The following is a 17,302-nucleotide window of genomic DNA, read 5'->3' as shown; positions in this document are numbered from 1 at the left end:
TGTGTTTTGCTTATATTTGGCCACTTTGGCTGTTTGTGATATATTTGCTTTGCAAAGCAATCCAGAAAATTTCTCCTTCATTAACATTGAAAAAAGTGATATGATAATTGTAGGCAGTTTTCAAGAGAAGATTCTAAGTATTTTGAGCAAGAGGGTTTTTTTTTTGTTTTTGTTTTTGTTTTTTTAAGTAGCAAAATTTCTAGGTTGATTACTTTGGAAGGGGAAAATTCTCATACATGACTGGTGACATTTTTTTAAATTGGTATAGTCACTCTGTCAGCAGTTTATGTGAGACAAACTATCCAAAAGCTGAAAAGGGGGATCCCTGGGTGGCTCAGCAGTTTAGTGCCTGCCTTGGCCCAGGGCATGATCCTGGAGTCCCGGGATCGAGTCCCACGTCAGGCTCCCTGCATGGAGCCTGCTTCTCCCTCTGCCTGTGTCTCTGCCTCTCTCTCTCTCTCTCTCTCTCTCTCTCTCTGTGTTTCTCATGAATAAATAAATAAAATCTTTAAAAAAAAAAAAAAAGAAAGCAAAAAAAGCCATTGGCAGCGCTCAAAGGCCATGAAGGTTAAGGATCCTCTCAGAAGAAAATTTGCTAAGGACAGTGTTTTATACTGTGAACTTGGTCTTGCAGACTTTTTAACAAAAGAAATTTCATTATTATTATTAAATACATTGGAGTTTGGAGGTAGAGTGTAGGATTTCAAATAAACGAATACTTCATTTTGTTGTTAGATCTTAAAGATAATTCTAATTTTTGGTATTTTGTTGCTTTAAATCTGCAGTGATCTAAAATATTATGTAATAATTTTTAATTGTGCATAAGTTGTGTCAGTAAGACAATATGATGGTTTCTTGAAACCTATAGATTGTCATTTTAGCAGTTTAGAAGTCTATTTTTTTATTTCTTAGTCTTTATTCTAATGAAGGTTACCAAGTCTGGCCTCCTGTATAAATATTTATTGTACTGTATTTAGTCTAATACCATATATTATTGCTTCTAGGAAATACTTTTTTGCCCTGTATTTTAACAACTGTGAAATTCATGTCTGTCCTATAATTTTTTGAGTGTAATAGAAGAGTATCTTATAATTAATAGTATCTTAGATTAGATGAAATATGATATCACTTCCAGATGGGAGTGTGTATGTATAAGAATTGCTGCTATAAAAAAAAAAAAGAATTGCTGCTATGAGACATTAGCATAAGAGTATCCTCGTGGATACTTAGTTGGTTGCCTTAGTTTGGCTTCTCCTAGTCAGTAAGTTAAAATCAATAAAAGTATACTAACAAAGTATAAAGGATAAGAATAGCAAAAAGTGAGAAGCTGTCTCAGTACCCAGTAAGGAGAATTATTAGGCAAGCTATGGTATCTCTTTAATGAAATAGTTTAAGATGATACTTACAAATAACAATAATGTGAAAATGTATTATAGTATTAATTACAAGTATGTCAAAGATTATTTGTGAGGAAATAAGTCTATTTAAGCAATGAGACTTTTGATTATTTAAAAAATTGTAAGCATTTCACTTTTGAAAATAAATTTTAAAGAAAAGTATGTAATAAATGCTTTTTTTATTATATTTATATCATTTGGCTCTCTTCTTGGCTTTTACATCCTAAGAAAGTTAGGATATAAACCAAGGGACTTTATTACACTCCAATTTATCTAAGAAATAAGAAAAATAAGAGGAATTTCTCACTCAGGTACTACATACATAGCTTCATTGTTCCAAATTTATTATAGTCAATTAACCAGCAAGTTTTCCACTAATATTTGTTATTAAGAGTTGCAAAATTGGGTCTGTTTTCATTAATATTCTCATTTGCTCCAAAGATATTCATTTTCCAATTAGATGTGCCCCTTTATTGTACACTTCATTGATAGTTTTCCTTCCTTCCTTCCTTCCTTCCTTCCTTCCTTCCTTCCTTCCTTCCTTCCTTCCTTCCTTCCTTCTGCTATTATAATGAATTGGTTAGGTTAGTATTTTAAAGCTTGTCATTAATAAAATATGGCATATGCACTGTTCTTTATGAATCCTGGTTTTTTGGGGCACCTGGGTGGCTCAGTTGGTTAAGCATCCAACTTGATTTTGGCTCAGGTCATGATCTTGGGATGGTGGAATCAAACTCCATGTTGGCCTTTGTCCTCAGTGAGGAGTCTGCTTCTCTCCCTCTCTCCTTCTCCTTCTTTCCCTGCCCTCCCTACCGGTTCTCTCTCTCAAATAAGTAGATAAATCTTAATTAAAAAAAAAAAAAGAGAATCTTAGTTTTTTAAGGAGATGGATATTTTAGGAACAGTCAATTCTTGGTTGTTCTGCTACTTATACTTTGTGAATGATCTGTCACCTTTTTTTTTTTATCTCTTCCCTTTTGCCTTCATAATAACCTTTGTGATTGTTTTTAAATTTTATTTATTTATTCATGAGGGACACAGAGAGAGAGAGAGGCAGAGACCTAGACAGAGGGAGAAGCAGCTCCCTGCGCAAAGCCTGATACGGAACTCCATCCCAGGATCACGACCTGAGCCAAAGGCAGACCCCCAACCACTGAGCCACCCAGGTGCCCCAACCTTTGTAATTCTAACATACAGTCAGTTACTAATGAAAAACAAGCACTCTTGGTTTTAAAATGAAAAGGTAATAGAGCTATTGGCTAAAATAAGATCCTTTGAATTATTTGTTGTAAAATGCCGAGTTGTTAAAATCAGACTAAATATAGGCTTTACCACTTTATATTCTGTCATCTTGAGTGGGTAGCTTAAGTCTCCAAAACTGTTTCCTAATCAAACAACACCAATGTCATAAGACTCTCATTAAGTGTTAAATGAGATATGTCCATTTTTAACATAATGCCTGGAGTGTAATATGTGTGTAATGAGTAGTAGTTGATAATGATCTTTTTAATTTCAGACATTTTATCAAGTTACTTCTGTGCAAGGCACTTTGCTTTGTGGAGGGAGTGCTCCTTGTAAGCAGAAATACTCCAGTACATTCATATAATGGCTTACCATTGATCATAGGTTTCTAGCCTATAAATTCATACCATAGAACTTCTATAGTAAATACAATATTTTGTTTTTTAGCTAAAATTTTGGACTAACACACTTAAAATAGTACAATTTTATTTATAAAAATTTGAAGTGAAAGGAATTTAATTGCTTATTTTCTAGAAATGCTCTAAAAATTGTTCATGGTCAAGCCTGTCAAAAAACCTAGAGTGTATGTAGCTGATAGTTTGAATTCTGTGGCCACTTAAGAATCCACTCTAGCTTTTATATTTACTATCTCTTTTACAGGAATGCCTTTATTTTTGATAAATGGAGGAGTATATGTATACTTATCCTTAAAAAGTTATATTCCAATAGGAATAATTTTTTCCTGCTTTTGTTAGTCCAGTTTGCCATCTGTGATTTTTCTATACTTCTCTACTCTTTGGTTCCCACTTTTGTGCACACATTTCCTTATTGTCCACCTCAGTAATTTTTATAAACTATTTAAGTAATGACCTTATGTTTGCCTTTATTCTTAACCTTTTGGTCTATCTATTTATTTATTTATTTTTATGTAGGCTCATGCCCAGCATGAAACTCCGTGCAGAGCTTGAATTCACGACCCTGAGACCAAGACCTTGAAATCAAGAGTCAGATGCTTAACCCACTGAGCCACCAAGGCACCCCCATTCTTTTTTTTAAATAGCAATATGGAATATGTATATAACATACAAAGTTTCCTCTTGAAACTCTTTCCTTTCTTGTTATATTGGTTAATTTAGTAGACCAGTGAAAGCAACAAGGACCCAGATGCAAGGTGGCCTGTCTGCTTAGATTAGCTCCGTACAAGGTCCCAAGTTGGCTGTACATCCCATGCAGATGAACACAAAAAAAAGTGTTTCTCATGGCTTTTATTATTTAAAAGACTAAATAAATTATTTCCACAAGCTTTGCCTGGAGCAGACTTTCCCATACCTGTTATTGGTTAGAACATCATTACATGCTCATTTCCAAAACAGTTACTCTCAAAGAAACTGGAATTACCTTGATGGGCTTACCAAAATTGGAACCAATTTAGGGTTTTGTTGACAAGATAAAAATGAGAAACTAGTTATACATAGTCATCTGCTATATAAACCTTTCTAATCGAGTTGCTAAGTGGGTAGATTAAAAAAAAAAGAACAGGGAAGTGTTTCACAACATGATGTAGTACTATATTCTGTAAATACAAGGAAATGTCATTAGCTGGAATTCTACTTAGTCTATAACTTTTTGGCCAACCATAAGAATATCAAACAGATTTATGATGCCTTTTTCTAAGAAGGTAAACTGTGTACAAAATTAAGTGCCTCAGGATTTTATATGTAAATAATACTGTCTTGAAACTTTGGTATTTAGCTCTTCTATAACACCTCATACCTGCCCCCAAAGCCCCCATTATTTCTGGAATGATGAAATTACCAGGTATAGTGTGTCAACAACCAGTAACAATTTAGAGAGGATCTCGTAAAGTGGAAGAAACAGAACTGGGCCTCCGGTGTTTTGATTTGCCACTGCAGTGTTCTGCAGTGTTGGAGGGGAGACTGATGACTCATTAGATCAGATGGTTGCCTGTGCTAACCTTCTACAGCAGGATTTTGTTTTTAATTTTTCACAAATATGGGTGGAAAACCCTACAGTTTGTGACTATAGGAATCCTAGTTGTAAATTGCATTTGCTTTTTATCCTCAAAGTAGGAATCAAGCAAGTAAAGCCAAAGTTTTTATATAATCATTGAGGTGATTTCTCTATGAGTGCAGCTCTATATACCACATTGTTTTGACAAAAGCAATTGTTTTTAAAGTAGGTATCATGCTTTTATTTTTTAAATGATGGAAGGCAGCAAGAATGGGTGTGTATATTAATAGGAAACAGTTATTAAATAGCATATAAAACTATAGAATGAAATCCTATGTTATTTTGGATATTATGGAGATTTGGGATAAGATTAACTTTCAGAGTAATGGAACTTGCAATATAATTTGCTTATTTCAGGCTAAAATGTTTTGGGATGTTGTCTTACACATCTTTAAAAGCCTATGCTTTTTCACATAAAGGCATAAGCATTAAATAATGAAACAAAATTTTGGTGTGGAGTATTTTTATTTTCATAGATAGCAATGAAGGGTGATTAATGGATACAAAGATGTTGTATGACCATGCTTATCATACCCTTATATGCTCAGCTGTATTCAATGATTGTCAATTTAGTTTTATCTAATGAATAATTTTGATTTGTGGGAAGAAAGCACTTTTATAGTTATTTTGTAAAACAGATATTATATATGATAGAGTACAAAACTTACTTTGATTAAGAGAATGTGCAAGAGTATACAAAGAAATTACCCTGGGGGCACTTGGGTAGCTCAGTTGGTTAAGTGTCCAACTCTTGATTTCAGTTCAGGTCATGATCTGAGGATCTTGAGATCCCCATGTCCGGCTCAGTGCTGAGCGTGGAGCTTGTTTAAAATTCTCTCTCCAACCCTCTTCTCTCTGTGCCCTGCACTCCACCCCCCCCACCCCCCACCTCCTGGCTCACTCAAGTGCATGTGTTCTCTCTCTCTCTTAAAAGAAAAAAAAAAAGAAATTTCCCTCTTTACAGTAGACTACTGTAACATCCTGTTCTCTCTCAAGATTGGGAGGAGATGGTGGGTATTTATTGGATGCTTTGGTGAAAAAGTTTTGGAAGTACAATGGGAACCCTTCTCTCAGTGCTGTGGGAATTGAAAATTTAGTGTTCAAAACAGCCCATTACCTTCAACCAGTCCATGGAGGTTTCTCAAAGTGTTTAATGTTAAATGAGTTGGAGCCAAAAACTTCTGGACCTGGAAAACGTATTTTCTAATTATATCAGAATATAGTACTTTAGAAGTTAAATAAACTCTTAATTCAGATTTCTTCTCTTATGACTACTGATGATGGGTACTGTCTAAGATTTATGTTGAAGGACACAAAGCAAGTTCCTTGAAAAAACTAAGGCTTTGGTTGTATGGGGACCTGATCTCTATGTCAGCTGCTTGACTTACCCCAAGCATTGTCCTAAGTGCCCTGCTTTTCTAAAGCCACTTTTGTATTTCTTTCCCCATTAGCAGAATAACTAGTTACAAGATAACTTAAGAAAACAGGCCAAAGATCATTGTGGTTCAAGTGTGAGTCTGAGTTTCAGTTACCCAGGAAGTAATTATTCACTGTATTCGTTAGTTGAGCATTTAGGGTTCTCTGGAATCAGATGCCAAGAAAGAGGCTATTGTATAAGATGTTTGTTGAGGATCAACACATGTGAAAGGAAGGAAGCAGATGCCAAATTGGGCAAAGAAGTTGAAATGCAATTCAGGCCTGGAAAAGCCTTATTAGCTGACCCTGTGAGGAGATCTGGAGTATTACTTGTGAGAGTATCCTACACCCAGTTGACATGATTGGGTCTTTATATCTCCAGTTTGCTCTGTTATGGGCTGCAGGTTGCCCTGTGATGGATGTGAATGCGGGCCAGGCAGTGCTCTGCACCTGAGATCAACGGTGAAGGGCTGACAGCTGCTAGCTCTCTGCTGATGCTGACGACACTCCCATGTCCTTTCTTGAAGGGGAATCTGGATGCTGCATCTCCTTTCTAATTTGATAATACTCTTGCCTGGAGGCAGAGACTGTCCTTCCTACCCTGTAGGACTATTTAGATGCAAACAATATAAATCAGCATATTAATTGAGATAGAGAGTGCAGGACTTAATAAGCAGAGTAGGCATTGGAGTCAAACTGCTGAGGTTCAAATCCTAACTTTACTCCTCGCCAATTTTTTGATCGTGGACAAAGTTACTTAAATCTCTATTCCTTGGGTTTCCCATTTGTAAAATGGAAGTGGTATTAGTGGATATGAAGTTATTAACTATTCACTGAGCGCTTATTTTCTTTGCCCGGGCACTGTTTTCTTTGCCGTCATGAAACTTGCATTGTAGGGAGTGATCCAGATAGTAAAAAAGTGAATTAAAAAGAAAAATTATATCATTTCAGGTGGTTAGTTATAAGTGCTGTGAACAAAAACAGGGTAAGAACATTGAGGATGAAGGACAGTGGGAGCAGGGGGACTATTCATGGGTGTGAGGAAACACTTTACAAGCTGGGGCACAGCAAGCCGAAAGGTCTGAGTTGTGGAGCCGAGATTAAAATTTGAGTGTGTTAAAACATCAAAAATGGACAACAGTCCTGAGAATTCCTGCATTTTATACTTTAAAAACTCATGTTTTCATAATTTTCTTATTTTGTCCTGAAAGATGTATCAAGAGTTGGATTGGGGATATATTTGCAACCACTTCTCTCCATATAACATAATGGAGTAGAAAAGGCTAAATTGCACATAATTGTTATCATATATTTTTCCTCTTTATACTGATTTTTTAAAAAGTAGAATCTTGATTTGCTATATAAGAATATTAATCAGATAAATACAGATTTGTGGATCTTGTGAAAGCACCCTAAATTTATGGACTTATTTAGGCTTCTAATTCTATTAGTTTGATGTCACTGTTTCTAATTACTGCTGTCTTTGCCAAATAATATTTGCCTAAAAATAAAAAAGTTAAAAACCACAAAATCTATTAGTTTCCATGGTGGCTAGAATTATTCAGCTGAGTGATAAACCCACAAGGCAGTTGAAGCATAAATAAACCCTTTGATTTCCACTGATCATCGCTCATACATTTGGAGGTTCTCACTTTTTTTTTTTTTTAGATTGATTTATTTATTCATGAAAGACACAGAGGGGGGGGCGGACAGAGACTTAGGCAGAGGGAGAAACAGGCTCCTTGCAGGGAGCCCAATCCCAGGATCGTGCCCTAAGCCGAAGGCAAAAGCTCAACCGCTCGACCGCTGAGCCACCCAGGCGTCCCCTCACTGTTGTTTTAAAGGGAACATATGTAAATACTTGTTTTTAAAATTCAAAAGAGACACCTGTATTGCCTCATGACCTCTCCAAAATACCTTCAGGAACCCTGGAAGATTGGAATCATCTATGAAGAAGCCCTACTGTATATTCTAATGTCTCCTTGTTCATCCTACAAGTCTCTACTTAACTTTTCTAACTCATTCCTGTCCTGGCCAAGCCCAGGTTTCATGCCTTCACTTTATGCCCTTCCAGATCAGCTGCTCAACTCCCCTGAGAGCACATGTATCACTCTTAACTAGCTGTTTGCTTTTATATCCCATCAAGTAGGAAGCTCCTTGGGGGAGAGACTGTGTCTCATTACTTCATTATAGTTTATATCTTCAACCTGTAACACAAAGCACCTGTCAGATCATCCATGCTTAAAATCCATTTAGTTAAAAAGTTACAGTAAAATATTATACATAATAGTTAAGGAAAAAAACTAAGCAAGTGATTATATTTGGTTCAAGTAGTAAGGTGAAAATACACTAGAAGCTTTTTAGAAATTAGGCAAGATTAGCTTGCATTAACAGAATAAAGTTAGTAGTCCTCACTATTTTCTATTAGGCTTACTTTTAGGTGGCATGCAGCAACCCTATTAGATTTAACAGATGGAACTGAGGTTCAAAAGTTTGAAAGAATTTGATTTGCCGGAGGACACGATTTATAAATTCAAACAATCTGTCTGACTCTAATCCTTGGTCTCTGTTTCAATAAAATAAGCAGCCTGACAGATGAAATGGTACTCTTCAGTACTTACTCATGTAACATTTAAAATACTATTTTTTATTTTATTCTGCTTTAAAAGAAACATTGAGGGGCACCTGGGTGGCTCAGTCCATTGAGCATTCAGCTCTATGATCTGAGGGTCGTAAGATTGGCCCAAGTCAGGTTCTGGCTCAGGGCAGAGTCTGTCCCTCTCTTCATCTCCATTCCAGTGTCCACTGGCACATGCTCTCAAATAAAATATTTTTAAAATAACAAATAAAAGAAACATTGAGATCATGAATCCTTCCAGGAAAAAGTAGCCTCAGGAGAGAAAGATCTGAAAAAAATCCTTGGAAAGTTAAAGGCATTACAGAGAATTTCCTTGGGAGAAGGACATACTGTTTGTGGCTACAGCATTTGGAAGAAATAGGGCCAGAGGGTAGAAGCAATGGAAAGTAGATTTATGTGGCATATAAGACACTAAGAGGAGATTTTTGAAAATAGAATGGCTTTTTCTAAATTGAAGCCCTGTCCAAATAGTGGTGTTACAGATGAAATCCTTATAAGTATTTTACTTTTCACAAGGAACATTGAACAAGTTAGTAATTCAGTCACAACTATGAGGTAGATATTAGCATTATTCTTACTTTTCAAATGAAGATACAAAGAGATTTTGATTTGTCCAGATTCTCCTGCAGCATGTCACTGGTAGAACTAGAGAATGTCCAAAGTCTGCTGACTCAAAATTTTGTGCTATTTCCATGGCAGGTGACCATGTATCATGCTTGTTCTTAGGAAATACCCGTATTTGAGGAAGAAGTTACACTATGATTATCAAATTCTCTTTTGATTTTGAAAATTTCTTTTTTGAAGATTAAAATCTGACCTCGTTTGTTCACTGCTCCTCTGAAGACTTTGCCCATCCCATTTCCCAAATAAATGTTTGTCTTTGAACTTCATTTTTTCTCATTATCTAAAGTAGTTTTTAGAAAAACTTGTTCTTTTTCTATTCCAGTCCCATACCTGCTTACTTAACAGTCCCATTTACTGCATCTTTGGACAGCTGGAAAATCCTAGTAAACCAATTTCCCCTTTTCTTTACTTCCTCCCTCAACTACCCTTCTTCCAACTAAATTTTCCGATTGAGAACACAAAAATCTTTGTCTCTTTTATTGTGACATTTGTGACTGTGGTATTTTCTTTCTAATTCAATTCCATTGTTTCCAATGGGTATAAATATTCCCTACCTTTATCAATAAATTACCAGCCTGATAGTCTCTACCTTACAACTGATGCCGTCTTTAAGTTCTTGGTACTTTTCTTGCCTCTTTGGTCATATTTCTCTTACTTGCAAACTCTCTCATATTTCCATGTGGTTTTCATGCATACCTGTTTCTTGAATCACTCCGTTTTTCCTTGTTCGCCCTATCCACCATTCCGCTTCTGCAGCCACAGAGTGTATCAAACCAGAACTCCACTGTTGTTACACTCCCCTTCCCAATTCTTTGACATCTTGGTTAATGGATTACAAATTTTGTCCCCTGGAGAATATGTTTCCATAGTGATCCTTCAGTGGCTCCAGAAAGACAAAACCACTACTCAACTACTCAACCCTGCCTGAATTAAACCCCAAAGCTCAAGGTTTGTTTTTCCTTTTTTTTTCTGTATTCCTTCTATCTAGACTCAACTCATCAGCCTCAAAACTTAATTTCCAGCTACCTGTTCCCCTTAGCCTACACTGCATTGGTTTGCACTTCTCCCATATCTGAATCAATTTCTCCTCTGTTCTCGGTGTGTTGTCATTTTGAATACTAAAGTCATTTTGCTATATACTACATTTGTCTAAAGCCAGTGATAGCTCCTTTTATTCACATTCCTTATTCCCTAAATTCAACACAGTGTCTTTTCAAGATAGGAGCTTAATAAACATTTAATTAATTGAATTCCATTGACACTCAAGCCATAACTATTTCCAGAACTTTTCAATGTATCTTGGCCTGCATTCCCTCTCCTATTTTAATCTGTTAGATGAATTAACAATTCTCATAACACTTCTCCCTTGATTGTTTCATGTTGTTTATAGGCTAAAGTCCACTTGGCATTCATTTCAAGACCCACACATTAGTCTCTCTACCTTTGCATTCTTATTTTTCACTTTTATTCCAGTCAGACTGGTCTTTTAACTGTTCCTGAAAATTTTATTTCCATTCTTTTTTTTTTCCATTCTTTTGTTCATATTATTTCCCTTACCTGGAATGCCTTTCCTGTCATCTTTCCTTAGTTTATGCTAATTCTACATGACCTTCAAGAAGTCTTCCTTAAACATTCTGATCTCTGTTCCTTTAGTAAATAAATGTGTATTGTTTGATACTTTATTACTTATTAATCTGTTATCGTTATCCTTACCTTGTTTGTGGACATTATTAGCTTTTTATATGTACATGTATTTCATCTCACTTATTCAGTTGCCAATAATTATTAAATTAGACCAGCAATAAAAAAATGAACTTTCTACTTTGGGATCTGCAACCAATTTTCTTTTTTCTTTTTTTTTTTTAAGATTTTATTTATTCATGACAGACACAGAGAAAGAGAAGCAGAGACAGACAGAGGGAGAAACAGGCTCCATGCAAGGAGCCTGATGTGGGACTCTATCCTGGATCCCAGGATCACACTGTGAGCCAAAGGCAGATGCTCAACCACTGAGACATCCAGGCATCCCTGCAACCAATTTTCTGTTTGGACTTGAATAGTTCATTCTTTGGAGGTTTTTTTTTTTTTTTTTTTAAGATTTTATTTACTTATGAGAGAGAGAGAGAGAGAGAGAGGCAGAGACACAGGCAGAGGGAGAAGCAGGCTCTATGTGGGGAGCCCCTCATGGGACTTAATCCCGGGTCTCCAGGATCAGGCCCTGGGCTGAAGGTGGCGCTAAACTGCTGAGCCACCCGGGCTACCCAAGGTTTTTCTTTTCTTTTTTTTTAAGATTTTATTTATTTTTTTGAAATATAGAGTACATGCAAGCACAAGTGGTTGTGTGGGGATGGGGCAGAGAGAGAAACAGACTCCCTACTGAGCAGGGAACCTGACACAGTGAGACACAGGACCCAATCCCAGGACCCTGGGATCATGACCTGAGCTAAAGGCAGGTACTTAACCCACTGAACCACCCAGGTGCCCCTCATTCTTTGGGTTTTTGAGATTGCACATCTATAAGGTAAAGTTGAACTGAATTTCTTTTTTTTTTTAATTTTTATTTATTTTATGATAGTCACACAGAGTAGTCACACAGAGTAGTCACACAGCGAGAGAGGCAGAGACATAGGCAGAGGGAGAAGCAGGCTCCATGCACTGGGAGCCCGACGAGGGATTCGATCCGGGGTCTCCAGAATCGCGCCCTGGGCTAAAGGCAGGCGCCAAACCGCTGCGCCACTCAGGGATCCCTGAACTGAATTTCTTAAATGGTTCTGTGGTCTGCTTTAAAAAAAAAAAAAGGAAAATTGCTTCCAGAAAAATTATAAGGACAGATAATACATTAAAAAATTTTTCTCAATAAAAATTTTTTCATTGAATTGGTGAAAAGTAAAGCAGGGAAGAAAAGAGATATGTTGCAATTATAAATAGGTGGCCAGAGAAGCCCCTCACAGAAGGAAACATTTAAGTGAAGACTTGAAGGAGTTATAGAAATGGCTATCTGGAAAAAGAATACTCCATGCAGGGGGATAACAAAGACCCTGGTGCAGAATGTATGTGTTTTTAAGAAAGGCAAGATGTTCAGTATGTATATGCAGAATGATAAAGGGGAAGAGGAATTGGGGAGGAGGTTAGAGTGGTAGTGGCAGGGAGGACAAGACGTAGGGCTGGATGAGCCATAGGAAAGACTTCGCGTTGTTTCTTATGGTCCTTGTTATTTTCTGTGGAATACTTTGCATAAGAATATGTACTTCTGAATTTTAATGACTGTAGACCCTCCAGGAATAGGGCACTTTTAATCAAATTTTAAGAATTTTATATTTTACTCTGAGGAAATGATAACTCAAGAATACACCAATGATGGGCATTGACTACTTTCGTCAGTTTTCTTGCTTTAGAGTTTGTAACTATAATTTTTTTTAACCATAGGTAAATTAACATGATGGATTTCTCCAAGCTACCCAAAATACTTGATGAAGATAAAGAAAGCACATTTGGTTATGTGCATGGGGTCTCAGGACCTGGTAAGTAATATGTAATAATCTCGATAGTAAAAACTCTTAACTTAATGTCTTTTCAAGGCATTTTAGGTAAAATACACAGGGATCTGTTCACCCATATAAGTTCTATTTGTTCCTAAAAGATTTCTTAGTTGTTATTGAGGTTATACCTCCATCATAAGAACTTCTCTGGCATTCATTATCTTAATAATTATTGGGCACTAATTTGTAATACCCTGTTTATTATGTAAATGTATAATTGGTGTTCAGTTTTAGATACGTCTTAATTTTTGTGTGAAATCTAAGGTTAAAAGGCTATATATAAAGTTTATAGCTTTTAGTATATAATATCTTGCAGATAATAGTCATTCAGTAAATATATGTTTATGTAGTTTGCCCTTAAATAATTTTTTTCAGAGCATTTCTCAAAAATATCATTCTTGGCTCTTTGCATATATAAATCCTTTTGAACACTTATTTTAGATATCTCATAACTAGTTATCTGTGGGTAAGAAGTTTTATGATGTGAGAATAATAGGAAGCAGTTAAAAACTTTGTTTATCCTGCCAAAACTTGCAGTACTGCATTTTAAATGATAAATCTCATTCTAGTATTCATTTTAATCTAACTGTAAAATATGATTTATAGTTTTCCATAGGTAAAATCTGCTCATTGATTTATAATCCTTAGGCCATGGATATTTTTCCAATGTCTTTTTATAAACCTCATTCTATAGTCTTTTTTTGTTCTATTCATAGTAGTGGTGATGACCCTTTTTCAGTGTTTATGCAAATAAAGTCAGTCAGTCACAGTGTTTATTTTCTCCCTAAGAAGCTTCTACAGAAGCTTAGAACTTGGTGTTTGAGCTTGAACTTATTGGCAAAAATACATCTCACTGTTTTCAATCTTTTTTTGCCATTTGAGAAACAATTTTCCCCTTGATTGAAGCATCTTTAGGAAACACAGGCTACACTCAAGAACTTTTAGGGAAAAGACAAAGAACACCATCAAAAGAGTTTAGATAAAAATGTTTTTTTGAAACTTGTAGTAAACTGCTCCTAGAACTTATTATTCTTAAGTATTTAATATAAAATGATAGAGAAGTGGCATATTTTTAGGCTTCTGAAATATGGTTTTTAAAAAGATTTTATTTGGGACGAGCACTGGGTGTTACACTATATGTTGGCAAATCTAACTCCAATAAAAAAATACAAAAATGTAAAATAAAAAATAAAAGATTTTATTTATTTATTTAACAGAGAAAAAGCATAAGTAGGCAGAGCAGCAGGCAGAGGGAGAGGGAGGAAGTAGGCCCTCCACTGAGCAGAGAGCCGGATGCAGGAGTCAGTCCCAGGATCCTGGGATCAGGGGGAAGGGGGGACCTTTGGGAATGAAAGGGGGGCGAGGGGGTATCATGGGTGATAATAGGGTGGCCGAGCCAATTGGGGGGGGGGGGGCAAGGGGCGGCAAGGGGAATGTGGGAGTTGTTAGTGTGTGAGGGGGGGTAAGACGGGTGGGGGGACTAAGGAGGGTATGGGTGAAGGGCAGGGGGTGGGGGGGGGGAGATGATGTGAGAATGGGGGGGTTGTGAAAGGTGATGAAAAGGGGGGGGGTTAGAGGGGGTGTGGAGAGAGAGAAAAGAGAAAAGAATATGAAAAAAGAGGTTTTTGTGTTTGTTTTTGGGGTGGATAAGAAGGTATGGGAGGGATAGGTTTGGTGAGTTTTGGGGGGGTGGGTGTTTGTGGGTGGTTTGGTTATTGGGGGATGGGTTGTTGGATTGTGTTGTGTTGTTTTGTATTGGTTAGGTACAGTATGGTTTTTGTTAAGTTTTAGTGTTCTGTGAGTGTTTGTTATATTTGGATGATTTGTTTTTTTGTGTTTTAAGTATTATTTTTATTTTTTTGTAATATGGAAAAATTAATTTTTTTTAGTGTTTTATTTATTTATACATGATCTAAAATAGTAAGTAAAAATTCTGGTTCAGGATTTATAAGAAATAAGAATTCTTAATCAGGACTTCACCCAGTGGTGATGACTGAATATAAACATCTTTATGAAAGGCTAAAAGGTCTATGAAAAAAAAAATTTAAGGTTTTATTTTTTAGGTAATCTCTACACCCAACTTGGGGCTTGATCTCACAACCCTGAGATTAGGAGTTGCATGCTCTACTGATTGAGCTAGACAAGGTGCCTCTGAAAAAAACTTTTGTAGATGCATATGTGAGTTTTTCTAGGTAGAGCTGTCATTAGTTTATCATAGGGGTTCTTGTCCCAGAAGAGCTTTAAGAACCACCAATATGAAGTGTTAGAAGTCAAAGTAAAGATGTAATTTTAAATATTATTTCTCAAAGGAATGGTGACAACACAGCAAACTGATTCTACCATGCTACTAGCTAAAGTTCTTGTTCCAATTTTAGTTTAAAAATGTTTTATGTTCCTAAATCCATCATTCCATGTAGTATAGCAACCTGAGTTGATCAAAATGTACCTCAATGCTGCTAGGTAAGAATTTGCCATATAGAACTTAAGACTTTTTGAAAATAATTTTCATGTGTGTTATGTAAATGAATAAACTTTAGCCTAACAAATTTATTTTGTTTACCTCTGTATCATATGCTAAAATTTATATTCTTGTGAAACGATATAAGTTTCATACATATTTTTCTTATGAATATATGAGAGAGATGTATTATTGGATTAATTGGATATCTCAATTATCTCTATTTACTGAGTCTTAAGTTACTAAAAACTCATTTGTTCTTTTCAGTGGTTACAGCCTGTGACATGGCAGGCGCAGCCATGTATGAGCTGGTGAGAGTGGGCCACAGTGAGTTGGTTGGAGAGATTATCCGATTGGAGGGTGACATGGCAACTATCCAAGTGTATGAAGAAACTTGTATCCTTTTTGGTTCAATTTTTTGTCACTTTCTGCAAGTCAGAATTTAAGGATTTATGGCAAAGGTGGAAACAGCAACAACCATTAGTATCAAAAGCATGAAATGTTGGTGTCGTAAAGAAGCCTGATTTATATAAGAATTTATTGAGGAAAGGTACTAGGAACTTATGATCATTCTTTAAGAAATTAGTATTATCTTCTGAACTTGTATTGCTCTTAATATTTTGGTAGTTCCCAAACTTTAGGGGAAACCAATTATAATTTTCTTGAGAGTGAACACATATTGTAGAGGAAAGCATAAACAGAATGACATCAGTTTAAAGGGTTAAAATTCTCTGATCATGATTTCCATTTTAAATAGAAAATTCATAAAGTAAATGAGTCACTATCTTTATCCTAATAAAATAATGTTGTATGTTATGGTACATTATAGCTTTAGCACTAGGGAATCTTTACTACTTGTTTATCATATTTTTGGCTTTTAAGCATAGTATTTATTTTAAGTTTTCAATGAAAAAGAGATAATGTATTAGATTTTATGGAGAGAAACCACTTTTTTAACTTCACTTTTGTGTTTTAAATTATTCTCAAGCTCAGCATTAAGTCTTATTTTTAAAAAAAAATTTTTTTTAATTTTTATTTATTTACGATAGTCACAGAAAGAGAGAGGCAGAGACACAGGCAGAGGGAGAAGCAGGCTCCATGCACCGGGAGCCCGATGTGTGATTCGATCCCGGGTCTCCAGGATCACGCCCTGGGCCAAAGGCAGGCGCCAAACCGCTGCGCCACCCAGGGATCCCCCTCAAAAATTTTTATTGAAGTATAGTTGACATACAATGTTATGTTAGTTTCAGGTATATAACATAGGGATTTGACAATTATATACTATATGAAATGCTTACCATAAGTGTAGTTATCCTCTGTTACCAAAGTTATTACAGTATTATTGACTATATTCCCCATGCTGTACCTTTTTATCCCCATGACTAATTTATTTTATAACTGAAAGTTTGTACCTCTTAATCTCCTTCACCTGTTTTGCCCGTCTACCCAACCTTCTCCCCTCTGGTAACCACTAGATTGTTCTTTATATTTAATGAATTTGTTTCCTTGTTTGTCTGTTCATTTGTTTTCCAGATTACACACATAAGTGAAATTACATGGTATTTGTTTTTTTCGATCTGACTTAATATGGACCTTCTAGGTCCACCCAGTGTTGTCACAAATGGCAAGATTTCATCCTTTTTTTTATGGCTGGGTCATACTCTATTGTGTAATATAACATGTATATATTAAAAACACAATATATTCTATCTGTATACACATAATGGCCACAATAATATTCTATATGCACATGCTACATTGTCTTTATCCATTAATGTATCAGTGGTCACTTAGGTTACTTACATATCTTGGCTATTGTAAATAATGCTGCTATAAATATACGGGCAGCATTAGTTCTTTGGCTCATTAATTAAGATTTACTTTATACAACTTTTTTGCCATATTAAAATCCATTTTTTTCAGGTAACTTCTCTGTGTGAGTACTAGGGTGCTAAAT

At 35.8% G+C, this 17,302-nt stretch overlaps 2 protein-coding genes across 3 annotated transcripts in view; one reads left to right on the top strand and one right to left on the bottom strand.

Moving 5' to 3' along the window:
- Positions 1–10,106, bottom strand: part of NAA50 (N-alpha-acetyltransferase 50, NatE catalytic subunit) — a 54,680-nt gene extending 44,574 nt beyond the window's left edge. Inside the window, exon 1 of the mRNA XM_055315953.1 lies at positions 10,045–10,106. Within this exon, the coding sequence (XP_055171928.1) occupies positions 10,045–10,091 (47 nt within the window). The 5' untranslated portion in view covers positions 10,092–10,106. The remainder of the gene's footprint in view (positions 1–10,044) is intronic.
- ATP6V1A (ATPase H+ transporting V1 subunit A) overlaps positions 1–17,302 on the top strand; it is a 65,277-nt gene that overhangs the window by 17,780 nt on the left and 30,195 nt on the right. The window contains exons 1-3 of one of the 2 annotated variants that reach the window (XM_055315952.1): positions 10,212–10,296; positions 12,775–12,869; positions 15,613–15,741. In XM_055315952.1, coding sequence (XP_055171927.1) covers positions 12,785–12,869; positions 15,613–15,741 — 214 coding nt within the window. In that variant the 5' untranslated portion in view covers positions 10,212–10,296; positions 12,775–12,784. Of the gene's footprint in view, positions 1–10,211; positions 10,297–12,774; positions 12,870–15,612; positions 15,742–17,302 lie in introns of those variants that run through there. The other variant, XM_055315951.1, reaches the window with a different exon arrangement.

The sequence above is a fragment of the Nyctereutes procyonoides genome, unplaced genomic scaffold (genome assembly GCF_905146905.1).
Source record: "Nyctereutes procyonoides isolate TBG_1078 unplaced genomic scaffold, NYPRO_anot_genome, whole genome shotgun sequence".
NCBI lineage: Eukaryota > Metazoa > Chordata > Mammalia > Carnivora > Canidae > Nyctereutes > Nyctereutes procyonoides.
The sequence above is the reverse complement of the archived record's forward strand: the minus strand, read 5'-3'. Positions and strand labels throughout refer to the sequence as shown.